General features: G+C 38.5%; 2 protein-coding genes across 2 annotated transcripts; one reads left to right on the top strand and one right to left on the bottom strand.

The window, feature by feature from the left end:
* Window positions 1–2,775: 2,775 nt before the first annotated feature.
* Window positions 2,776–5,113, top strand: LOC111808868 (ankyrin repeat-containing protein At2g01680). The gene is made up of 3 exons (XM_023695085.2): window positions 2,776–3,367; window positions 3,477–3,886; window positions 3,973–5,113. The coding sequence occupies exons 1-3, from the start codon at window positions 3,058–3,060 to the stop codon at window positions 4,843–4,845; spliced, it is 1,593 nt and encodes a 530-aa protein (XP_023550853.2). The 5' UTR covers window positions 2,776–3,057; the 3' UTR covers window positions 4,846–5,113.
* Window positions 5,114–5,777: 664 nt separating this feature from the next.
* Window positions 5,778–7,860, bottom strand: LOC111809380 (E3 ubiquitin protein ligase RIE1). Its single transcript, XM_023695831.2, has 5 exons — window positions 7,135–7,860; window positions 6,758–6,877; window positions 6,543–6,675; window positions 6,280–6,429; window positions 5,778–6,176 (listed from the first exon to the last, which is right to left on the bottom strand). The coding sequence occupies exons 1-5, from the start codon at window positions 7,611–7,613 to the stop codon at window positions 6,015–6,017; spliced, it is 1,044 nt and encodes a 347-aa protein (XP_023551599.2). The 5' UTR covers window positions 7,614–7,860; the 3' UTR covers window positions 5,778–6,014.
* Between the last annotated feature and the right edge of the window lie 16,560 nt (window positions 7,861–24,420).

The raw sequence follows: 24,420 nt of genomic DNA, 5'->3' as shown, positions 1-24,420 counted from the left end.
AGAATTACCTGAGTATTGCTGTTATGCTTTAAGTTTCCGCTTATTATGTATATGTTTATTTCATGCTGAAAGGAGGATGGGAACTTGTGAACTTTGCACTCCGAGAGTCGATGGATGTTATCACCCTGTTGAGCTTGTATGTTTCTTTGCATGAAATATGTAGGATGATATTGGATGATAGTTATGTGCATACTCAGTTAATTTTCATGACCCACATTTATGATTAAGTCTAGGGGTTCGTGGTTAGAGTAACAAGAAACTAAGTATAGACGTAACCTTTCCCCTAGGAGCATAAGAAACTACCACGGCAAACGAACTACCTCTAGCGAACCCTTAAGTTAACTGTGTGCGATTGGTGTTAGTGCTTCGTGGGAGACCAAGGGGTTCCTGATCAGGACTCGTCTGCTCTAAAGCCATTTTAGCATGGGAAACAGGAGACCCACGTTGAAACGGACCATTTAGCTAGATGGGAATGGGGGAGGTAGCCCTCCCCGAATAATGGGGGATTATCATGGGACTAGGGGGTTGCAGCTCACTTCCTAGATATGACACCAGGTAGTCTCATAGCCATGCCGAGGTAGCTACTCGCAGAGTACCAGTCAAACACAGGTTGGTGTAAGGGAACTCTTAAAGTTTAAATGATAGGTTGAAGTACCAAAGAAGCCCCAAGGAGTCAAGACCTGAATTAGATGTTTTAGAGTCAAAGAATAAGACCGTGGAAGTTTGGCAAAATTGAGATGTGATAAGAGCCTACAAGTAGGTGGCTTACTGAGTATAATTTTATACTCATTCTTGCTATACCTTTCTTTTTCAGGTACGTGAGGCAATGGGCCAAGAGAGGGCGCGTTCAACGATGTGAATTGTCACAAAGGAAGCATGTCCCGGGGCGTCAGTATGGTCTTACTGATTAGTACACTTTGTCTTTCATGTTTCTTTCCTTGTCTATACCTAGTCACATATGTCCTCTTTGTATTGAAATGCTTTCCTTACGAAATAAACGATTCATTCTTTTTTTGAAATAATGTTTTCCTTTGCATTTCTTGTATACACACTACACGTCATAGTCATTGTTAGTCACGACTTGAGGTTTTTTTTTTTTTTTGGGTCGTGACACTTAGACTACGCTGTCTGGAACGCATGAAGCCTTTGAGTGTAGATATTCAGACTGTATCATAGGGTAAGCCCTTGATGCAGAATCGCTTGGAACGTAAGAAGCCTTGGATCGTATCGAAGGGCAAGCCTTAAGATGCGGGTTAAGACTACGTTGCTTGGAACGCATGAAGCCTTGGATGTAAGTTAAGGTTGTGTCGCTGCCTTGGACACAGGATTACCAGTTGCATGGGTAGTACTGTAAATCTTAGGGGAGTGTCTTGGAGAAAGAATCAAGAATAGAACAAGAACCTTGAAAGTACCAAGAATGAGAGAAAGATCCAGGACTAGAACATGGATCAAGATCCTAGTTCTAAGGACAAGAACCAAGAACAAAGGACCAAGAACCAAGAACCATATTACATAGGCCCTTAAAGAAAGGACAAGATAAGAACCCCAAGTCAAGAACAAGAATTAGATGGCCTAATTACTTACAACAAGAACAAGACAAGGAACAAAAAATGTGGTACCCTATCATATCAAGGACAGTTTTAAAAGCCTACAAGTAGGCTACTTACTAAGTCTTGTACTCATTCCTTATTCTCCTTTTTTTTTAGCCGATAAGGAGTTGGTCGAAATTGGGAGCGGACTCTGGAGTAGGTGTCATAGACCCTCACCCGTCATTCTCAACTCTTTTGTTTTAAAATGTTATGCGTCTATCCTTTTTTTGTATTTTAACCATTATGTTGTACTTTAAATTACTAATGTGCACACACTATTTGTTATAATGTAAATTATGTTTTAAATTTCAATCTTCTTTATTTCACAAAAAAATTTACCCATTTTTTTGAATCATCGAGTCAGTTCGATCCTTACAAGGTGTATGTTGTGGAGCCTTATTTTCATTTATGGATTAAGTTTATACCTAAAAGTTAAAAACAAAACTTTAAGTAATACGAAAAAACATTTTATAAGATAAAATCTTATATCTTGTTTTCCGTAGTTGCTTAAAATGAACTATTTTATTTGTAACTACTAAAGTCATTAGTATATAAACTCCTAGTTGTTGTGAAGCTTTCCATCTCAGTATCTCAACGTATATTTTAATTCCTTCTACTTAGATCGTTTGTTTCAAACTAAAAATATATATTCTAAATGAATATTTATTTTATTTTGATACGTAGAAATTTTAATAAAAATATGTGGTTACAGTGTTTATTAAAATAAAAATCAGTTCTTTTTTATTAAATGAGTTGAACTTAAAAAGAAAAAAAAAAAGAAAATAATAGATTAACGAACAAACGAAAAGAAAACACGTTGAAAAAAAAAACTATTGTTTTTTTTTTTTTCTTTCTGTTTTTTGCAATCTCAATTATTAGTTTGATGATATTTTTTAGAAAAAATAAAAGTCAACTATTCATAACTATATCCTTTTCTTATATATATCATTAATTTTTATAAATTATTTTTAAAATTTAGAGACTAAATTAAATGTTTTCAGAAAAGAAAAAGATAATTAAAAAAGAAAAAAGGGCGACGGCATAATGATGCGAGGACAGAGCGACACGGTTTAGTTATTTCAAGGAACCCAGCAGCTGCTCACATGAACATGTTCTTCTTTCCCTCTTTCAACACAAATCCATTACATTATGATCTTAAATTTCCCCGAAAATTCACTCTAATTTCGCCTGTGATGAACACTGAATTCGCGACAAACAAACCAAGAAACGATCTCCCACTTTACTTTCATATCTACCACTTCTCTACTGTGCATAATGGGTCGCTGTAATTTTCACAAAGAAAGCGAAAGCTCCATTAAATTATCCACTTCCCCTCGCTCTCTCTTCACATTCGGCTCTCTTCTCTCCCAATCCAATCGAAGGGGACCCCAAAATAAGCTCGTTCTTGGTGGGTTTTAAGGGATTGAAATTAATTCGAGAAGGCGGGGGTGAATTTGTGGGTTGTGCGATGGAGTCGAAGGCTCTGCGATTCATCACCCATCAGTCGTTCTTCTCTGTCGTCCGATCTGGGGACCTTGAGGCTGTCAAGCAGGCCTTGGATAAGCTCGCCGGAGATGAACAGGCCGAGGGTTCTTCGATTACCGATCTGATGGCGATGCAGAACGATGCTGGAGAGACGCCTTTGTACGTGGCTGCTCACAATAATCTCCACGAGGTTTTTACCTATTTGCTTCAATTTTCCACTCTCCAAATCCTGAAAATTAGGTCCAAATCTGATATGAACCCTTTCCATGTTGCTGCTAAGCGTGGTCATCTAGGTACCACTCTCAACTTTAGCTTCTACTGATGAATCTTGCTTTAAATTAGTATCAATTGGAGGGTTTTTTCTCAAAAGATCTTGAGAGTTAAAGTTTCACCTTGTTTCAGGGATTGTAAGGGAGGTTTTGGGTATATGGCCGGAGCTTTGCCGGTCATGTGACTCCTCAAACACGAGCCCCCTGTATTCAGCTGCTGTACAGGACCATTTGGAAGTAGTTGATGCTATCTTAGATGCGGATGTGAGTACAATGAGAATAGTAAGAAAGAACGGAAAGACAGCTCTGCATAATGTAGCTAGGTATGGCCTCCTTCGAATCGTTAAAACGCTTATCGATCGTGATCCTGGAATAGTAGCCATTAAAGACAAGAAGTCCCAGACTGCACTTCATATGGCTGTGAAAGGTCAGAGCACTGCAGCAGTCAAGGAGCTATTGCATGTCGATGCGTCGGTACTCAACGAACGAGACAAGATGGGAAACACCGCGTTGCATATAGCTACTAGAAAGTGTCGCTCTGAGGTGTGATACATTTAGATTGCTAAGTTTATATTAGAAATGGGTAGAGCACATAACATATGATTCATGACCTGTTGGTTGTTTCTCAGATTGTAAGCCTTTTGCTGAGCTTTACATCGCTTGATGTCAATGCAATCAATAGTCAAGGGGAAACTGCTATGGACTTGGCTGATAAACTGCAATACAGCGAATCTTCACTGGAGATTAAAGAAGCATTGGAGGAAGCTGGGGCTAAATATGCAAGGCATGTTGGCCAAGTAGATGAAGCAATGGAGCTGAAGCGGACAGTAAGCGATATCAAACACGAGGTTCACTCGCAGCTTATCCAAAACGAAAAAACGCGTCACAGAGTTTCTGGGATTGTGAAAGAGCTGAAGAAGCTCCACAGGGAGGCTGTTCAGAATACCACAAATTCCATCACGGTTGTGGCTGTTCTTTTTGCATCCATTGCATTCCTGGCTATCTTCAATTTGCCTGGTCAGTATATACAAAACGGTAAAGACGTGGGGAAGGCAAATATAGCTGATAACATGGGTTTCCAAGTATTCTGCCTTCTAAACACTATATCTCTGTTCATATCTTTAGCTGTTGTGGTGGTTCAAATTACTTTAGTAGCATGGGACACAACAGCTCAAAAGCAGGTCGTGTCGGTCGTGAACAAGCTAATGTGGGCTGCCTGTGCTTGCACCTCTGGTGCTTTCATATCAATAGCGTATGTTGTCGTAGGGCAAGAAACATGGATGGCTCTCGCCATTACCCTCGTCGGAGTTCCAATTCTTGTTGCAACTCTTGCAACCATGTGCTACTTGGTTTTTCGACAACATTTTGGTATCTTTCGCAGTGATTCTCAAAGACAAATCAGACGAGCAAGTGGAAGCAAGTCATTCTCGTGGCCTCACTCTGTAAACATATCTGATGATGATGATTACAACTCCGACCTCGAGAAGATTTATGCCTTATAGACGTCATTTCTCAGAGCCTGAAAGGATGGTTTCCTGCACATAGTTATATAGATATTGTAATGTAGATCTAGAGGGCTACCTCCTCATGTTTGGTACGGTAGGCTCGATCGTCTACAAGTATATATGTTTGCGTAATAATGATTGTATGCAATAGAGGTTGGTATTTTCCACAGTTTCGAGTTCGAAGAGTGCGTTTGATTGTATATTTATTAGGAAAGCTGCAGAAGTTTGAACACTTTGTTCAATAAAGTCTCTTATCTGTGCATTATCCCTCTTTGCTTACACCTTTGAATCTGAATCTAAAACATTAATCTTCATTCAGATAATTGTTTTAAGGGAAGATGATATGAATCCAACAACTAATTAATTGCATGTACCCGAAGAAGCAATTACAACAAGCAAGACAAAAAAGATTTAAGTATCAAATCAAGAAAATAATGAAGTAACAATAAATACCACCTGATACTGGAAAGTGATTATAAGACTTTTTCTATTTTTATTTAATAGCTCGTTTGTAGTTGGTAGTTGAACTACATTATGTTTGAATTATCTTGTTGGCCTATTTAAAGACATGTAATATTCAAGTTTAAAAATCATTATTGAATACAAAAACCTTGTGTTTTCTTGAAACCCTATGGGTATTATTTTCAAACCTTGCTTTAGGTTTGAAGTAAAAATCTATCAATTGGATTAGTCATGATCAAGCTAATTCTAGAGTAAGTCGTCTTAGGATCTAAGAGTGACTATCATAGATTCCAAATTCGATCTCCGAGTTATTCATCCTTCTAATTAGCTCTTGATCGGAATCATTTGTTAAGTTAGCTTTATTTGTGAAATTTTGCAAAGATCCTAAAACGACATCTAACATTGTCGGCACTTATTAGAAGAAAGGTTCAACCTTCATATATAAGCCATAATAAATAGGGAGAGAATAATTGAAATAGAATAATGAAATATTAATCTGAACACATTGACCAGAAAGATATTCATAATTTCTGCTACAGATCAAAGTAGTCTCAGACAGAATAAGCACAGCAGAGATCAGGCAGCATGAACACTAAGAAACGGAAACAAGAAAAGGCTAACAAGTTTGAACCAGAACGAAGCAGGATCACGACGTGATCTATATGTACATACCAGGAATTCACAGCATCGTTTCATCTTCAGCGTTACACGGGTTCACAATTTTTTAGAATGTTGTACTTGCACAGAGGACATGTTGCATTCATCTTCAGCCATTTTGTGATACACGCATAATGAAAATGGTGATTGCATGGAAGAGCATGAAGCTCGGCTCCGTCCTCGTAAGGACTAAGGCATATACAGCACTCCTACAACAAAGATCATAAAGATGATTAAGGATTTAGAAAGAACACTGATTCAACAAAGAGGAGAAAGATCATTTCTGAATAACGATAAACGAGTTCGCTTTACCGCATCCTCGCGTAATAGAACACGCTCAGTCGTTAAGTGTCTGCTGCTAGATTCGACGGGAACCATCAAACCATCCCCGGAAGAAGGCTCATTGGACACTTGATATCGATACTTGGGAAGCATACTTAAATCAGCATCGGTTGCACCTTCCTGTTGAAATGTGAGGGGGAAAGGAAGGAAAGAAAGAAGTTAGCAGGTTTCATGGGGCCTGAATTTGGTTAACATCTCTGTGTGGCAGCCATGAAACAGGGATTTCCTCTTACCTGGCCTGCAACAGCATAAAGAATAGCTATAATGCAAGGCAAGCAGCAACAGAGAGCAATTCCTATCAAACATGCCAAAACAACACAAAAGATGGCAAAGAACACATCAAATGCCAGAAATACCACAGCCAACCTGCATAAACTCAGAATTAGAAGCAGATAAATGATGCATGTCCCCCCACCACAGCCAGAATCACGATGGTTCAAAATCATACCAGTATAAAGATGGAGCATTCTGCATTAGGATGTTACCCCCAGCCACGACCCAGTAAAAGCCAAACAACCACCAAATTAATGATATCAGGGTGTTCACTGACTCACATCTTTTGGCAACACTGCTCATCCACCACCAAGTCAATTACATGCTCATGACTTATAAATCATCAAATCAGGAATCTATAACCGATCCTGACCAATTTACTCACTCATTCATTCAATCAATACAACATTTAAATCAGAAAAGCTATCCACTGCCTTGTAATTCAATCAAAACCGAGTTCAGACCCATATCAAATTTGAGTAAAAATAAGCAATGTTTGAGTTCAAGACGGTCACAACTTCATATAGCAGAGAGAATTGAAGTTTTACTCACCCGGAGAGATTCCAGGGGGTACCATCTTCTTCATCGCTTTCATTAGCTACATATGCATTATGCTGCGTTTCCATATCCCTAGCCCTCCTCGCATTCCTCCTTCTGAATTCAAACCACACAAGCACAGCGTGCACCAAGCATTGAGCCGCATAAACGACAATCCAAAGCCGAATTGGCGTGTTAGGTTTTTCATCGGCCGAGTGAATAAGCACACCCAGAGAAGCGAAAACGAAAGCCAAATTCCACATAATGTCAAGAGCCACCACCGGCTTGGAATACCCCCAATCGATGCGGCGCTCTTCAAGTTCACGCGCCGCTGTCTCCCGGACCACCATAGAAGTTCCACGGCGGCCAGTGGCGTGAGCGAAGAGAACAGCAAGGGGGCCGATGGGGGAAGTGGAGGCGTCAGAGTTGGAGGGATGACGGGAGGGTAAGAGAGGGATCTGTTGGGCAGGCGCCTCCATGGAAGGAGAAGACATGGTCGCCGGTGAGGATTTGATTGAATGAAATTAGAAGGGTTATGAATTGGGGGCGTCTTGATTGAGAAGGAGAATCTTCTGCTGCTGGTTCGTGGGTTTAGAAATTGATAGAAAGTTCATGATCCAAGGGAGTATCACGTCCATTCTTCACTTTGTTGATTCCAAAATTTCAATCCTGCCTTCTTCGTCTCCCCTCTCTCTCCCCATTCTCATCCTTTCTTTTTCCCTACGAAGGTTAATTTTTAGACTAATTTACATCAAAACAAAATGCTAATAATAAATAAATAAATAAATAAATCCATTAAAATTTTGAAATCTATTCACCAAATAAAAACTAAACTCCCAAATAGATTTACTTTTTTTCCCAAATGATTATGTCCATGGAGGGATTTCAACCAGAATCTTATTTGTAAAGAAACCAATCGAGTTAAACAAAGTGACAGTGAAGAACAAATATGACAGTGAAGAACAAATATCTCCTCCCTCCTGTTGTGAATTTTTTCAATCAAACTATAATGGTGGTAGACACCCAAATGACACAACATTTAGATCAAGATATGACCGCTATAAATTTCTAGTAATGTCATTGGAGCTAATGAATGTATCGATAGTATTAATGGAATTGATGAATCAGTATTCAAGAAGTGACTGGGTTCATAAATGACATCATAGCTACTCTAAGATTGGGATCATGAGATATATCTCCACATAATTTTGATCATCACGAAGTAGAATAGTTTGTATGCTAAGTTTTCAAAATGCGAGTTTTACCTACTACAAGTAGTGTCAAAGGATGGAGTCTCTCTAAACCCAACTAATGTGAAAGGCATGTCCTACTAAAATTATTGAGATACGTAGCTTCTTGGGCTTGATGGGCTATTACAAGTGATTTGACGAGATTTATTGAAGATAGTCTCACCACTAACCTAGTTGACTTAGAAGAGCAATTCCTTTGTACGAGATGAAGTGTGTGAGACAAGCTTTTAGGATCTTAAACACATGCTAGTGACAACCCCAATACTCACATTGTCAATTGGAGGAGGTTTCGTGGTCTACAATGATGCTTCTAAAAAAGGATTGGGTGTGTGTTAATGTACCATGGAAAGGTTATTGTGTATACTTCTCGTCAACTAAAATATTATGAGCAGAACTACCTTACCTATGATTTTTATTAGTTACCGTAGTATTTGTGTTGAAGATATGAAATCATTGTTTGTATGTGACGCAATATCTACCACTAAAAAATGTAAATAAATATGAAAATATTATTACTAGAATACTTATTTAAGAATGAGAAATACAATTGGGATGGAAAGTTCAATCTTCATTGATATTCACAACCTTTAAATAGGATACAAGATACTAACTAATACTTACCAACGAAAAATATAAACTAACTAAATCTTGAGCATAAAATAAAATATACAACTATTCAAATTTAACTTATTACAAATATCTACTATATATTCCATAACTAATATATTCTTTAAATATTAAAAGATTACGAATATCATATATTTCATAACTAATTCAAACTAGAAATAAGTTGCACTAAATTGTGTCAGCCTCCCTAGCCTCCCTTACTTAGTGTAGCTTATTTCTAACTCCAAGAGCTTTACAAAAAAAACTTCACACTTCACTTTGTTTCCTTCTTGTTTGTTAGTTAGGAGCTTCTCCTTTTCTCTTTCCTTTTTCCTACGCTTCTTCTTCTTCCTAGCTGCAGTCGTTTCTGTGCTCTCTTCTTCAGCTTCCTTTTCAGCTGATGTATCAAGAGGAGTTACAAGATCCGGTGAGTTCTCAACTTTGGCCTCTTGTGAAGAAAGAGGAGGGTCTGCTGATTTTGATATAGTAGACCCCTCTCCTAGCTCAGCAAGAATCTTATCCAAATCATTTCTTGTCCTCCCACTCTTCTTATTTTTCTTTTTATTTTTTTGAAGTTTATGCCACCCTAAAATTTTGAGTCATTGCCTTGGTAGTTTTTGTTGTCTCTCCATCTGACATTTCTTTTTCTACCCCTTTATCTATACATCAAAATCTCTGGTCTTCACTTCTTGATCGATGTCTTTGCTTTCCTTGCACTCGTCATCCAACTGAACTGAAGATTCTAACAAGTTTTTGGCATTCATCCCATTATTTTGCTCTCTTTCATCAACCCAACTGTCTTCCAATTTGTCGCCTTCGTCAGCCACATCACGTTCATCCTTGGTACAATTCCCCACCCGACTTTCTAATAAACTAGCGTCATCACTGTAAGCTTCTCTCTCTTTAGCCACATCCATGCTCTTATCCAACAACTCAGCCTCTACTATAGCACTGTCATTCTGAACTTGGTCTAGATTCTCACTTTCAACCTTCCTCTGACCATTATCAGAATTCAAATGCTTTTCTTCTACCAATTTATCTTCACTCTTAGGAAACAATTCAGCTTCACATCCAATTTTCGATTTTGAATTTGGTCCGGGTTCAAGATTCAATTCAGGTTCAGATGCAAGCGCACTTTCAGCCTTAGGGTCAGGTTCTAATTCTCCTTCCTCCATTTTGCTGGGCCCTTTACTCTTCTTTTCATCCTCATTTAGACTCATTTAGAGGACAGGAACTCAATTGGGGATTGGTAGTTTCTGCAGGAACATATGTCCTTTGATATTTGGAAGATCTCAAATCCGCGTTACCTTCATTCTATTCTTTCTTCCTCTTTGTCATACAAAATTTCCCTATTTCCTCTGATTTAATCTTCTGTTTGGCAATAACAATATAATACTCCGCCTTAGAGACGCCATAATTAAAATTTTCAAAACCCGAGCCGTGAGACGACGCTGGCTCGCCTAAGAATTCATGATCACTATCACCGCCATCATGCTCTGTGGAAGGACAATTTACAGTCCTCGGACTCTTTGAGTCCCATCCACCAGAATGGGTCGAAAAACACTCGTTATCTGCGGTTCTTAATTCAGAAGATTGATAGTTTAGAAACTCACCTTCATTGGGAGACTGCTTGCATGAAACCGTAGAGCTCCCAAATCCTGGAGAGCATGCAAAGCTGCAAACACGAACAGCAGCGCCCCCAGAAGCTTCCCAGTCAGCCTGCAAGTCCAACGAATTGGTAGTTTGATCTAAATTCTCCAAGATGAGGAAATTGCCAGCCTCAGATGGGAGGTAAAGGTCGTCAAGGTCATCAAAAGTGAGCTCAAAATCGTCATTTTCCTCAAATCCCAAGTTCGAAGGCGTGGAATAAACAGAGGGGTCACCAGGGGCGGCAGAATTGGCATCGGAGAAAAAAAGAGAGTCCAGAGGCAGAATTTGGAGAGAATCAAATTCAGAAGCGTAAGTAGTGGAATTAGAATTTTGATCATCTGTAGAGACATCATCTTGATATACGGCTGAAATCACGTTTGTTGGCTGATCAAGAACCTCAGTGGTGAAAAAGTATTCCCAAATTGGATCAAAAGAATTTGAAGAATTTTTACTTTCATGTACATCATTTGCTTCTGATTCTTCCATTTTGACTCGGCAATTTGGCTTAATATGACCTGGCTTTCCGCAACGATACCATCCACTTTCACCTGACAATCTCATTTAAAATGACCATGTTTTCCACACTTGTAACAAGCTTTAAATGGCTTCTTTGACGACTCCTCACTTCTGATCTGATTCTCATTGCTTGGGGTAGGCTTTGAATGAAAATTCTGTCTCCTCTGATCTTTGACATACAACACATCTTCTGACTTTGGGGAAAACTTGTTGCTGCTAGTCATTTGCTTAATCAAGGCTTCGTGATTGGAAAGAAGATTCTCCAGTTCAATTACTGTAGGCTGATTTGCTCACCCTTGTATTGAGGAAATAAAGGGCATAAAATCTTTTCTTAATCCACGAATAAGATAACGTCGTAATCGAGCATCACTCATTGGCTCCTCAGCATCTAATTCTGAAATTTCAGAACATTGATTTTTCACTTTCAAGAAATATTCTTCAATAGAAAAATTACCTTGAGTTATCACAGCTAGTTCATTATCTAGAAATTGCAACCGAGCGGTATTTTTCTTAGTGAATAGCTTTTGAAGTGTTTCCCATACTTGCTTTGGTGACTTTAAATACGAACATGATCAATATATTCCTTGCTAATCAACGTTCACAAGGAAAATAAGGCTTTTCCGCATTTTATCTTCCATTGTCGGCGTAATTCTGCATTCTGTGGAGTATCTGCTGGAATTTCTATGTCATCACCTTCAATTAAATCCCAAAAATCTTGCCCTTGTAGATAAGCTTCCATGGATAACTTCCAATAACTATAGTTATTGCCACCAAGCTTTTCCATAGCTATACCCATAGAAGCACTTCCACCATTCATCTCGTTGAGTAATAATATCAAACCATACCAACTTGGCTCTAATACCAACTGACGCAATAAATACCGCTCAAAAGTGTGAATAGATATGAAAAATATTACTACTCAACGAAAGAATACAGATTTAAGAATGAGAAATAGAATTGGGATCGAAGGTTCCATCTTCATTGATATTCACAACCTTTAAATAGGATACAAGATACTAACTAATACCTATAAAATATAAACTAACTAAATCTTGAGAATAAATATAGTATTCAAATTTAACTGATTACGAATATCTAACCTATATTCCCTCACTAATATATTATTCAAATATTAAATGATTACGAATATCATATATTCCATAATTAATTCAAACTAGAAATAAGTTGCAGTAAATTCTGACCGTATGGAGAGAAGAGTGATCCTGAAGTATTTCCTCGCTTAAAGGAGCTAAACATGTGGCAACAAAGTTGGTTACAACTAGCAAAGGATTATGACATGGATGTATAGTACCATCTGGATAAGGTGAATGTAGTTGCTGATATCGTAAGTAGGAAGATGACCCACTCATTTGTCTTGATCACTAAATAACCATAAATACAAATTAATTTTATTTAAGCAGAGTTAACAATAATGGTTGAAAAGGTCGTAGCTCATATGGCTTAACCTACAGTCGATCCAATCATAAGGCAGTCGATCCCTCCAAGCTTATTGTTTGTAGCACGACATTGAACTGAATATTCGAGGGCGGTATTAGCATCTTGTTACCTGCAGCATTGGTTGTAAGTAGGTAGAGCAAATACATTGTTAGTTACCTCTGCATCAAAACTGACGGGTACTCCTCGAAATACTACTACTACACTATGGTCACTATTTCCCAAATTGGTATAACACTCTAGTACACAATCAGCTAGCACATACTCTCTTTCCAGGAAAAATATTTCCAGCTCATCCCCATTACCGTTACTATGTTGTAGCTTGGTATGTTGATTATGTCTCTCCAGCAACCCTTATTCAAGAGAAACGTTCGCCTTTTTACCACTTCTCAATGTTTTATCGGTCGTGACTTCTTCTACCATTTTTTCCTTTCCTTTCCTCTCTGCTTCTTTGTTGCCACTAAGGTCAGCTGGTGGTGACTCAGACTCAAAAGCTTCTGACGAGTCATGATCCCTTGACTGTTCTCGTACTTTCCTCTTCTAGCTAACCTACGATTGAGATATGTCGAAACAAATAAAAAAGGCAAAGCAAAAACTTGAGAGAACTTGCTTCCTAAACTTTCTCCTCAAGGTTAAGAACCGTTAACGATTCTTCCTGATTAAAGCATGAATCTTGGTCTAACTTGGTCCACAATTTAGTAACTACTACCAATTCTCCTGTAGTTGCTCCATAAGTTATTAACTTATTCTAGTAAGTCTAGAAACAATTCTCTTAAGGTTACTCCATAGGTTAGTAACTTGTTGTACTAAGTCTACAAACAATTCACCTAAAGTTACTTCATAAGTTAGTAACTTGTTCAACTAGCTCAAGTTTATTAGTTCACAATCTCCTCCGTAAACTTGATTTTGTTCGAGATTCTTTACTCCCAATAATGCCCGCATTTCTGCAAACTGAACCCTTGCTAGGGCCTTGGTTAAAATATCTGCACGTTGCTCTCTAGTGCATACGAACTCCAAAATAAATTGTCTCTTCTCAAAACACTCACGGATGAAGTGGAAGCGAGTGTCAATGTGTTTGTTGTGTCCGTGAAATATCAAATTCTTCATGAGTGCAATTGCAGATTTCTTGTCGACGTAGAGAGTTGTTAGCTTTAGTTCAATTCTAGTCACTTCCCTCAACAAATTTCTCAGCCACAATGCTTGGCACGACACTGCAGTTGCTGCCATGAACTCGGCCTCACAGGAAGATAGTACCACAGTTCGCTGTTTTTAAGATTGCCAAGAGATCAAATTTTCGTTGAGATATAACACAATTCCTGCGGTGTTTTCTCTATCGTCAATGTCTCCAGCTAAATCACTATCGGTATGACCTCGCCCTTTTGATAATTCAACCTGTAGCTTGTCATTCCATTCACATAGTGGAGAATACGCTTAACCGCTTTATGATGCATCATAGTGGTCTTTTCCATATACCTATCCATTATTCCAACAACATATGAAAGGTCCGGACAAGTATGAGTCAAGTACCTCAGACTTCCGATGACACGCCTATATTAAGAGGAATTCACCAAGTTTCCTTCAGCATCTTTCCTGAGTTGTAACTTTGCTTCCATGGAATACTTGGTTGGGTTGCACTCTGCCATCTTAAATTGTTGTAACAACTTCTTAGCATAGGTCAATTTCTTTAGCATGATGCAATATTTCCTTTAGTCCACCTCAATATTGAGGTAGTACGTGAGTAATCCGAGATCAGTCATCTCAAATTCTTTCATCATTTGCTGCTTGAACTCTTCGACGCCTTCCACACTTGTACTAGTGACGATCAGGTCATCAACGTACACGCCAAGTATGAGTGTTTCAGTCCCATTGTTTCTTGTAGACACTGCTTGTTCTTGCGAGCATTTCTTGAAGTTTAGACTATTTAAGCTTTTGTCCAGTTGTATGTTTGATACCCTTGATCCTTGTCATAAACTGCAAAGGGCCTTTGACTCTTTTGTTGGAATAAACTTAGATGGTGCAAAGTAGTTTAAATTTTGTAAATTTTAGTAAGTTTTTTAAATTGAGTTTAAGAGGAAAAGACCAAAATAAAAAAATGAGAGGTCAATAATTATGGTAGGAAAGAGTGAGTTGATGGGATAGCCATTTTTAGTCTTTAGAAAACCTATAAATTAAATTGTTTTGGAGGGTAAAAAGCAGAGCAAAGAGCAAAAGTGTAGAGTAAAAGTACAGAGCAATCGAAAAAGGTTTTTCAGAATTTTGTCTCCTTGTCTTTCCCCTCTCTACATCTTCTTCACAGTTTCGTGAATGTCATTTTAACAAATTAGTATGAGAGAGAGCTTTTATTTCTACAAATTGGTATCAGAGCCGATGACGAATATGATGGGACAAATGCCGCTACCACGATTAACGAAGATGAACTACGAGAATTGGAGCATCCAAATGAAAGCTCTTCTCAGTTCTCAAGACACATGGGAGGTGGTCGAAGAAGGTTTCGAAGAACCGAAGGATACCACGGGTTATACGGCGGCGCAAAACAAGGCGCTAAAAGAATTGTAATCAAAGGACAAAGCAACATTATACATGCTGTTCCGGGCTGTTGACGAATCGGGCTTTGAGAAGATTGCAAGGGCAACTACTTCAAAAGAAGCGTGGGACACTTTAGAAAAGGCGTTCAAAGGAACCGATCGAGTCAAGCAAGTGCGTCTCCAAACTCTGTGTGGCGAGTTGGAGAGCATGAAGATGAAGGAGTCAGAAAATGTATCTGACTACATTACGCGCGTACAGAGCGTGACAAATCAACTAAATTGAAATGGAGAAATGTTACTCGAGACGCAGGTTGTGGAGAAGATCTTGAGGTCGTTAACCGACAACTTCGAGAATGTTGTATGTGCGATAGAAGAGTCAAAGGACCTAACGACGTTCACAGTCGATGAGCTAGCCGGTTCTCTCGAGGCACATGAACAACGTAAGAAAAAGAAGGAGGAGACATTCGATCAAGCACTTCAAACCAAAGCATCAATAAAGAATGAAAAGGTACTCTACCCTCAAAATATTCAAGGTAGAGGTCATGGAAGTCGCGAGAATGGTCAAGGTAGTCAAGACAGCATAAATGAAGAAAATTATAAGGAGAAGAGACAGTGGAGCCAAGAAAATTGGCGTGGAAGAAGACGCAATCAAGGACGTAGTCAAGAATATAATTCCAACATCCAGTGTTACAAATGTCGAAAATATGACCACTATGCAAATAATTGTAACTTCGACAAATGTTACAATTGTGGCAGAATGGGTCATTATGCAAGAGATTGTCGAGCCGAGGAAAAGGTGGAAGAAACGATCAACCTAACTTTGGATTATGCATCAAACGGAGGCATTCTCTTTGTAACACCCCAAAAATGAAAGGAATTAGATCCAACAAGAATAAGTCGCCCATGTAAGACCCAAATGATCAAAAGGGGAGGAATTAAAGGATTAAGCAAGGATGATGATCTCAAGAAAGTTATTCTTAATACCCTAAAAAGTAATGCTAAGGAGTTTAAGACCTATGGAAAAAGGATTGGAAATTAAAAGTAAGTGAAAAGGGCAAAAATGTCATTTTACTAATTATTAAGGACCTTCCCGGATTTTTAGTTGCTTATCTAGAAGGAATTTCGAGATGCTCAAGAAGGGAAAAAATGACCAACATGATATGAAGGATTTTTAGAAAAATTATGGATTTTTCAGGGAAAATGATATTAAAATATTCGGAAAGCGGCAAATGACCCAAATACCCCTGGAAGAATGTATAATTACGAAAATGCCCCTCTGATAAGAAACAGAGCATCTACAGTGACCATCTGAGAAATATCTCACGAAACTCAAATTCCAGTCGTTGGATCTTCCCCAAATTTTGATATGATCTAGAACATGGACAGATCATCACATCCAATGGCTATTATGCAAAACCATAGTCGGTGAGGCTCTGATCGGAGCGGATTTTCTGACGAATTATCCAAAACGTTCAATCTCCAAATCACGACGAATCTGGAGCTTTCAATGTCGGTTTAAGCTCCTCCTATAAAGTCTGAAGTAGGGGCAACAATATGGAACAAGACTCGAGCAAGGTCGAGCACCATTCGAGAGTTATGAGCGTTTAGTTTGTGGGTCTCCTACTCTCGGGTTTCTTCCAAATTCGAGAGCAATTCTCCACCATTCCTCCTCAAACTTATTCCTATAGTTTCCAAAAAAGATTACCCACAAGTTACATGAAGGAATCGAGAGCTGAAACGTCGTAGAACAAGATACCCAAGAGATCGAAAATTCGATGTTTCGGGTGAGTTGCATACCAAGGTTCCACACTCAAAGACGTTCCTCCAAACCAATTCCTATAGCTTGAGGAAAGGATATGTAAGAGGTTTCATAAAGAAGTCGGGCCTTGAAAACCCCTAGAATCGGCTACCCGATAAGAAATCCCCTGTTTTAGCTCCGGTGAGGAAAATGACTTTGGACGAACTTTGGAAGCTAATATCTTAGGCTATGATCCACGAAAAGGTATGCAATCAATCCCATGCTCTTCCTTGTAATATCATCGTTAAGTTTCATGAAGAAATCGAGGGGCTAAATGAAGATATCGGGGTTGTTGAAGGTCACTTTTAGACGGCGGTGCAAAGGACGCGCGCGTCTTCTTCCAGTCCAGAGGAAGAAGACGATGACGTGGCCGGTTCAGTTGAACCGGCCAAGTCAGCCCAAAAATCTAACCTTCCCTCGGTGTTCCTCAATTTTAAACCCCTTCCAGGCCGGTTCTCATGACAAACCTTATGGTTCCAGAAACTAGACACAATGAGGAGTCTATGGAAGGAAATGTGAAGTAATGCGGATACCAAAAGCTCAGGAACGAAGGTCCCGAACGTCGACGATGAGGTAAGTAGCCACCTTGGATTTTCTTAAGAAATACTTGTAGGAATCTCTTGGATTTTCATATGAACCCTAAAACAAGTATTACACATGGATCTATGAAAGAAAAACTCAAAGAACCGGAAATTAAGGCCCTGAACCGACCAAATTGCTTGGGATTTAAGGAATATTAAAATAACCCATTAAATGAGCCCGGATGCCTATGAAATTTTAATGATGAGCATATTATAGCATTTTTAGGTTATTTGTGAAATTTAGTGGTCAATGGATAAGGATAAGTAGGTAAACCAAGAAACGGGGCAAAATGACCATAATGCCCTTAAGATCTACCTACGGTTCATGACCTAGATGACCTCCAAATGCTATGAAACTCTACAGTAGATCTTACTGTATAATGATTGATGAGGTGGTGAAGTTTGAAAGCCACTGGAACTCGTTAAGTAGCAAAACCAAGAATTAGGGGTAAAATGACCATAATGCCCCCAAGGAAGACTACCTACGGGTTAAGCCCTAAATGACCTCCCATGATTATGAAATGTTGTAGAAATCCTTATCTCATGATGTTGTATAAGGTAATAAAGTTTGGGAGTCATTGGGAAACGTTAGATAGCGAAACCAAGATATGGGAAAAAATGTATACCACGATTCACATGACTTTACCTCCTAGGATAACTAACGAGGTACCCATGAGATAAGAGATTCCCCATAGGTACCCTTTGTTGCTAATAAGATTCTAAGTGCACAAGGTTACGTTGGGCTATTCCTAAGAAGAACTTTTAAATTCCAAGCTTGACCCAAGACGTTATGTATAAACCTAGGATCACCAAGAATACAAGGAAACACCTAGGTTAATGTAGATGGTATGCTTAACAAGTTACTAGGATCCATGCCCGGAGTAACCATTATCTCCCATCACGAAGTGTACCACGAGATTCCTATTCCTCTTTAGGTGAGATGCCCTGCTATATGTACCACGAGCAGGTTGCCATGATGGACTTATTATTTTCCTCACCTAAATGAGATGCCCTGCAACACGATATGCTAGCAGGATGCCACGTTTGTGATAATGTCACCTATGCACTCATGGGGAGAAAACTAAGGGTTACTTTGAAAGTGTTTTCAGGACTAAAACACGATATATGACATGACAACCTCTAAGGGTTAGTTCCTGAAAACGAAACAAGAAGTCATATCCTAGCTCAAGATCTAAATATGCTCCAAATCACCAGCCATGTCCTATAAGGTCTATTTTATATGACATGAGGATAAACTCAAGATTTCAAGTTGGTTGGAGCAAGTTTGGAACATAAGCCAAGATGGAACTTAAGGAAACGCCTAAAGAAAACATGTCAAGATTCAAGACCCTTCTAGAACCCTCTAAGGAGCTCATTATAAACTTATGACCTTCTAGAATAACTCATGCTAGTTATTACGATGGGTTCATATGATCACGAATGTATATAACAACTTAGGCCTCAAGAAAATAAGAATCTTAGAAACTTATAAGATTAAGAATCAAGAACAAGCTATACAACCACCAAGACAAGAAGAATGCTAGGTACCACTCAAACATAAGGGACCAAAGTCCTCAAGACTCAAAATTCAAGAATGCTAGGTATTACTCTAAGCATGTCTAATTGTGGCCCATAACTCCCACCATGCGGTGCTTTTTAAGGAGGCCTTTTTCCTCTTCTAGGTGGGATGCCCTGTAACGTGTTTGCTTTGCAGGATGTCATGTTTGGCCTCATTCCCCTCACCTAGATTGAGATGCCCTGCGCCATGTTATGATTTTCAGGATGCCATGTTCATGTATGCACCGATCACGCGACCTGTATGGTCTATGTTAGATTATGTGACCTTTATGGTCTATGCCATGTTCATGCATATATCGATCACGTGACCTTTATGGTCTATCATGGGGGAGAACCTATGGCCACGATGGAGCAAGAAGAGAGTAAGTTACCCTAGCCATGAATTAAGAATCTCCTAAGACCTTCCACGGTACGTCATGTGTATGACTTAGACTACGCTGCTTGAAACGTAAGAAGCCTTGAGCGTAGGTATTAAGACTGTGTCGCTTGAAACGTATGAAGCCTCGGACACAGGTTGACAAGTTTATGTAAATCTTAAGGGGAGTGTCTTGGAGAACAGATTAAGAAACATAATAAGAACTTACGACAAAAACAAGAACAAGAACAAGAAAACAAAAAGTGTGGTACCCTAGCATATCAAGGACACGATTAAGAGCATACAAGTAGGCTGCTTACTGAGTCTTGTACTCATTCCTTATTCTCCATCTTTTTCAGGAAATAAGGAGCTGGTCGAGGTCGGGAGCAGACTCTAGAGCAGGTGCCATAGACAAACCTCACCCGTCGTCCTTCAACCCTTTTGTGTCGTCCCTTAACTTGTGTTTTAATTGTTGTGTTGTGTTTTAAAATACTTTGTATAAACTTTATTTTGCTTGATATGTTTTAAGTTTTGGTTGTTTTATTTTGTTGAAAAATTTACCCGTCTTTTTAGAGTCATCGAGTCAGCCTGGTCGTTACACTCTTGATGGCCCAAAATGAAGAGCTGAACACAAAAGAACACGACGGCACGAAAGACGATGGCGATAGTCGTGAGGCGGTGGAAACTATTGACAATGAGGTGACACACAGCGGATGTGGCGAAATCCTGATAGTGGAGACGAGAAAATTGAAGAAAGATGAACAATTGGATAACAAAGAGCCCGAGCTCGAAGAGAGAGAACTCCAATGGTCGGAAAGGCAATTTGAGGAAGAAAGAAGAAAGAGGATGAGAATGGAAGAGAAAATGGAAGAAGAAAAGAAAGAGTTAGAAATGAAGGTTGAAAGGTTAGAAGGAAATTGCTGAGCTGAGTGAGAGTTCCTTGTATCTCAAACTGGAGAAGGAAGAGAATGGGAAGTAATCTTTGAACTTGTGAAGAAAGTTGAAGAAGGTGTGGAGAAAGAGAATGGCTTGTTAATGGAGATTGATGCTCTCGTGGACGAGCTAGTGAGGGAAGAGAAAGATATAGAGATGCTGACTCAACAGAGAGACTCACTCGACTTGAACCTGAATCGAGTCCAACAGGAGGCAGTGAATTTACGACACACGATTGAGATACTCACTCGTGATAAAGCCGAAATGGAGGAAGCAAAAATGAAAGTTGAAAATGTCGTTGTTAACTTGCGAAGGGATTGAGTAAATTGAACGAAGCTATGACATCTGAGTCGAGCGTGGCTGAGAACGGGAGAAATGAGGAGTTGGTGTCTCAAATGGGCTATTCTTGAGAAGCTCCAAATGAAGTCTCATAAGAAAAGAACTAGCTCAGTTTGGCGCTTGAGGACAATGAGAGAAAATTGAAGAAACCATGATTGAGCTTGCGAAAACGAAAACAGTGCGGTGGAATCATTGAATATAGCAAAGTTTATGGGGGAGTTTTGTTGGAATAAAGGGGAAAAGTATTTTAATTTTGTTAATTTGAGTAAGTTTTTGAAATTGAGTGGAACCGTCCAACCAAAAAAAGAAAATGGCCATTAATTATTGGAGGAAAAGGGTGGGTTTATGGATAGCCATTTTTAGGGTGGGTTTATGGATAGCCATTTTTAGGGTGGGTTTATGGGATAGCCATTTTTAGTCTTTAGAAAACCTGTAAATTAATTTATTTTCCATGTACTCAAGTAGAGGAGTAAAAGGGTAGAGAACAAAAAGTACAGACAAATAGAAAAAGGTTTTTTAGAATTCTTTGTCTCATTGTCTCTCCCCTCTCGACATCTCCTTCACAGTTTCGTGAGTGTCATTTTAACAAATTAGTATCCGAGCGAGCTTTTATTTCTACATCTTTGTACACTTTGTGCTCTTCGGCTTTAATGACGAACGCTTCGGGTTGGGCAATATATGATGTCTTTTGACTGAGCAATTCGCCTTGTGAGAGGAAATCCTTTGACGGAGGAAAAATAATCGAAGATCAACTCCTTGTCGTTGCACATATCCCTTCGCCACAAGTCTTCCTTTATGCTTGATCACATTTCCTTCACTATTCTTTTTCAATTAAACACCCACTTCAAACAAATAGGCTTGTGTCCGGATGGTAAGTTAGTTAGTGCCCACGTTTTGTTCTTCTCAATGGCTTCAATCTCTTTTTACATGACCTCTTGCCACATCGTCTCAATTGCGGCCTCACAGTAGGTTGTCGACTTCTCGACTGCAAGCAACACTAACTCATTGGGATCCAATTCTTCTTCAAGTGTATTTGCATAAATTTCAGCAAGAGAACGAAACTTCTTTGGTCCATCCTCTATTGTGGATTCTCTTGTGCTATCGCCTGAGCTCTCTTGTTCTAGACAGTCTATAATGCCTTTCGGTGTCACTATTGATGATATGTGTGGATTTGCTGGCGTTGTTGTAGGGGCACTTTCTAGGTCAGTTGCGTTTCCCTCTTTAGAGAGTAGTGAACTCTGTAACGGTCTGCTTGTTCGCAAGAAGAAACCGCACCATAATGAACATTATAAGAAGCTTAGGATTTGAGCATGCAAGTCCCGACAATTTTTTGGGGTGAGGCAATACGACATGCGGTTTATCTTCTAAACCATTTACCGACAAAGGCGCTAGACACTCACACCCCCTATGAAGCATGGTTCGACAAGACACCTCACTTCGAGTACCTAAGAGTCTTAAGTTGTACAGCACATATTAAGACAACAAAGTCAAATATCAAAAAGCTTGATGACAGAAGCCAAAAGATGGTATATATTTTGGCATATTGGATGGGACCGAGGCACACAAATTGTATGATCCGCAACATGAGAAAATTCGTGTAAGTAGAGATGTCATATTCGAAGAAGAGAATAAATGGAATTGGTGCAGTGTTGACGATTTGAAAATGTTAGTAGACAGATCTACCTTAGCATACATACTAAAAGAGTCTTTACAATTTATTTAGATTCGAAATAGAAATTAGAAGCTTACCAAAGGAGTCAATTAAAATTGGCCAGAATACTCTTGTAAATTTAAATGCTCTCGTAAATTTAAATGTACAGATAAGAAAGAGAGGAAAATTTGGAAACGATTCAAATGAAAAAAAAAAGAAGGAAAATACCGATAATAGAAAGGAAAGATTTGGAAAGAAAATTTATACGTGATATCTTTTAATTTAAAATGAGAGAAGAAAAAAAAAATAGAGACAAAAGAAAGGAAAGATTTGGAAAGAGAATTAATTAGAATAAGTAACATAGAAGAAAAAATATAAATAAAAGATTAGAGAAGTCATAATACTGTTAACAAAATCAAGAAGAAATAAAAAGGAAAGAAAGAAAAGAAATTACAGAGAAGAAAAAGAAAAAAAAAAAAAAAAGGAGAGCAAGAAAAAACCTAAAGAGAAATTATAGAGAAGGCCAAAATATAAATAAAAATAAAAATAAAAAGAAAATACATAGAAAGAGAACAATAAAAAGGAAGGGTTGGGGTAAGAATAGATTGAAATTGATCAATAATATGGTTAAGTAAGAATCGATAAAAAATTGACCAATAATATCTTTGAACAAAAGTTGAGATAAAACATAATACCTAAAGAATATCACACGTCAAGAAAGTAGTCCTTCCAAATAAAAAATAGAAAATGAAATCTTAATATAAATAGAATATATATATATATATATATATATATATATATATATAATATGGGTATATATTTAGATGTATATTATAACGTTCTAAGACTTTATCCATGTAAAGTTTTTAATGCTCGCATGAAGTCTAGCACATGAACAATTGTAAGAGTTAGAGAATTGAACGTGAAATTGATGCCATGGATTCATATAGGTTGGCTCGGATACAGAGGGCAAAATCGAACTTTCATTAAGGATAAATTGGTGACACCCGTATAAGCTAAATCGGGTAAGTGACCTTACTATAGGATATGCTAAAGATTGTTTGAATTATGATAATGTATGAGTATGACGTGTTGTGATGTATGTTAAATGTACGTTATTTATGTTTCGATGCATGACGTACATGTTATATGTGATGCACTTAATGGCTTCTATGATGAGTATGATGTATGCATGACAATGTTATTAACGTGATGATGTTTTCCATGTTGAACATGCCTTATAATGTTGTATGTCATATTGCATCATGTCGTAGATCGACATAGGACACAACCCTAAGAGTACGAAAATGATATTAATGTAAATATTCATGAGCACGTGTTACACAGTGTAACAAAGAGATGAGATTAGAGGGTTGTGTCAGAAGAGACGTATAATTGGATTTAGAGGGACCTCATGCATATTGTATGTTCATAAGCATAGGGCTACTTCCCTTAGAGATGATGAGTGCGGACACGCACCGTATGATGAGCGCGAATGCACACAGATGAGGATGTTCATGAGGGGCTTGATACTATGGGGTTCCGCTGACCTCCGGACATCGCTACAGATTAGCTTGATCAGAGGGTCCAGGGGGTGTGCGAGCGCCCTGGGGATTCACACTCGCACGTGTGAGTCGTGTGTAGGGAAGTACTACACATCCAATTTATCCGAGACTCGAGGCCACCCTTATGATGTTTAGAGATAGGTTTCTAAATTATGATTGCATGTGTTTACATTTGCATGGCCCCTATAGTGGGGCCACTTAGTGTGTATTGTTTGAAATACTTAGGCCGTGTGCCACATCATTTTTCAGGTAAAGGTAAGGCACACTTATACGGAGGACGGCGACATCGCGAGCAGAGACTATGACACGTGCATAGGGTAGACTCATATTTAAATTCCTAATGTTAATTTACAATAGGTTGTTTTGCATTTTATTATTTTAAATTATTTTGTATTTATTTCTTGTTTTCTCTCATTTTCAATATTTCGTATTTGAATACGTAACATCATGACTATGTTTTTCAGAGAAGAAGCTGTTTTAAGTATTTTTCGAAGTTTAA

The sequence above is a fragment of the Cucurbita pepo genome, chromosome 13, assembly GCF_057944985.1.
Source record: "Cucurbita pepo subsp. pepo isolate OVF chromosome 13, ASM5794498v1, whole genome shotgun sequence".
Taxonomy (NCBI): domain Eukaryota; kingdom Viridiplantae; phylum Streptophyta; class Magnoliopsida; order Cucurbitales; family Cucurbitaceae; genus Cucurbita; species Cucurbita pepo.
Note: the sequence above shows the minus strand (reverse complement) of the source record. Positions and strands in the feature narration are given on the sequence as shown.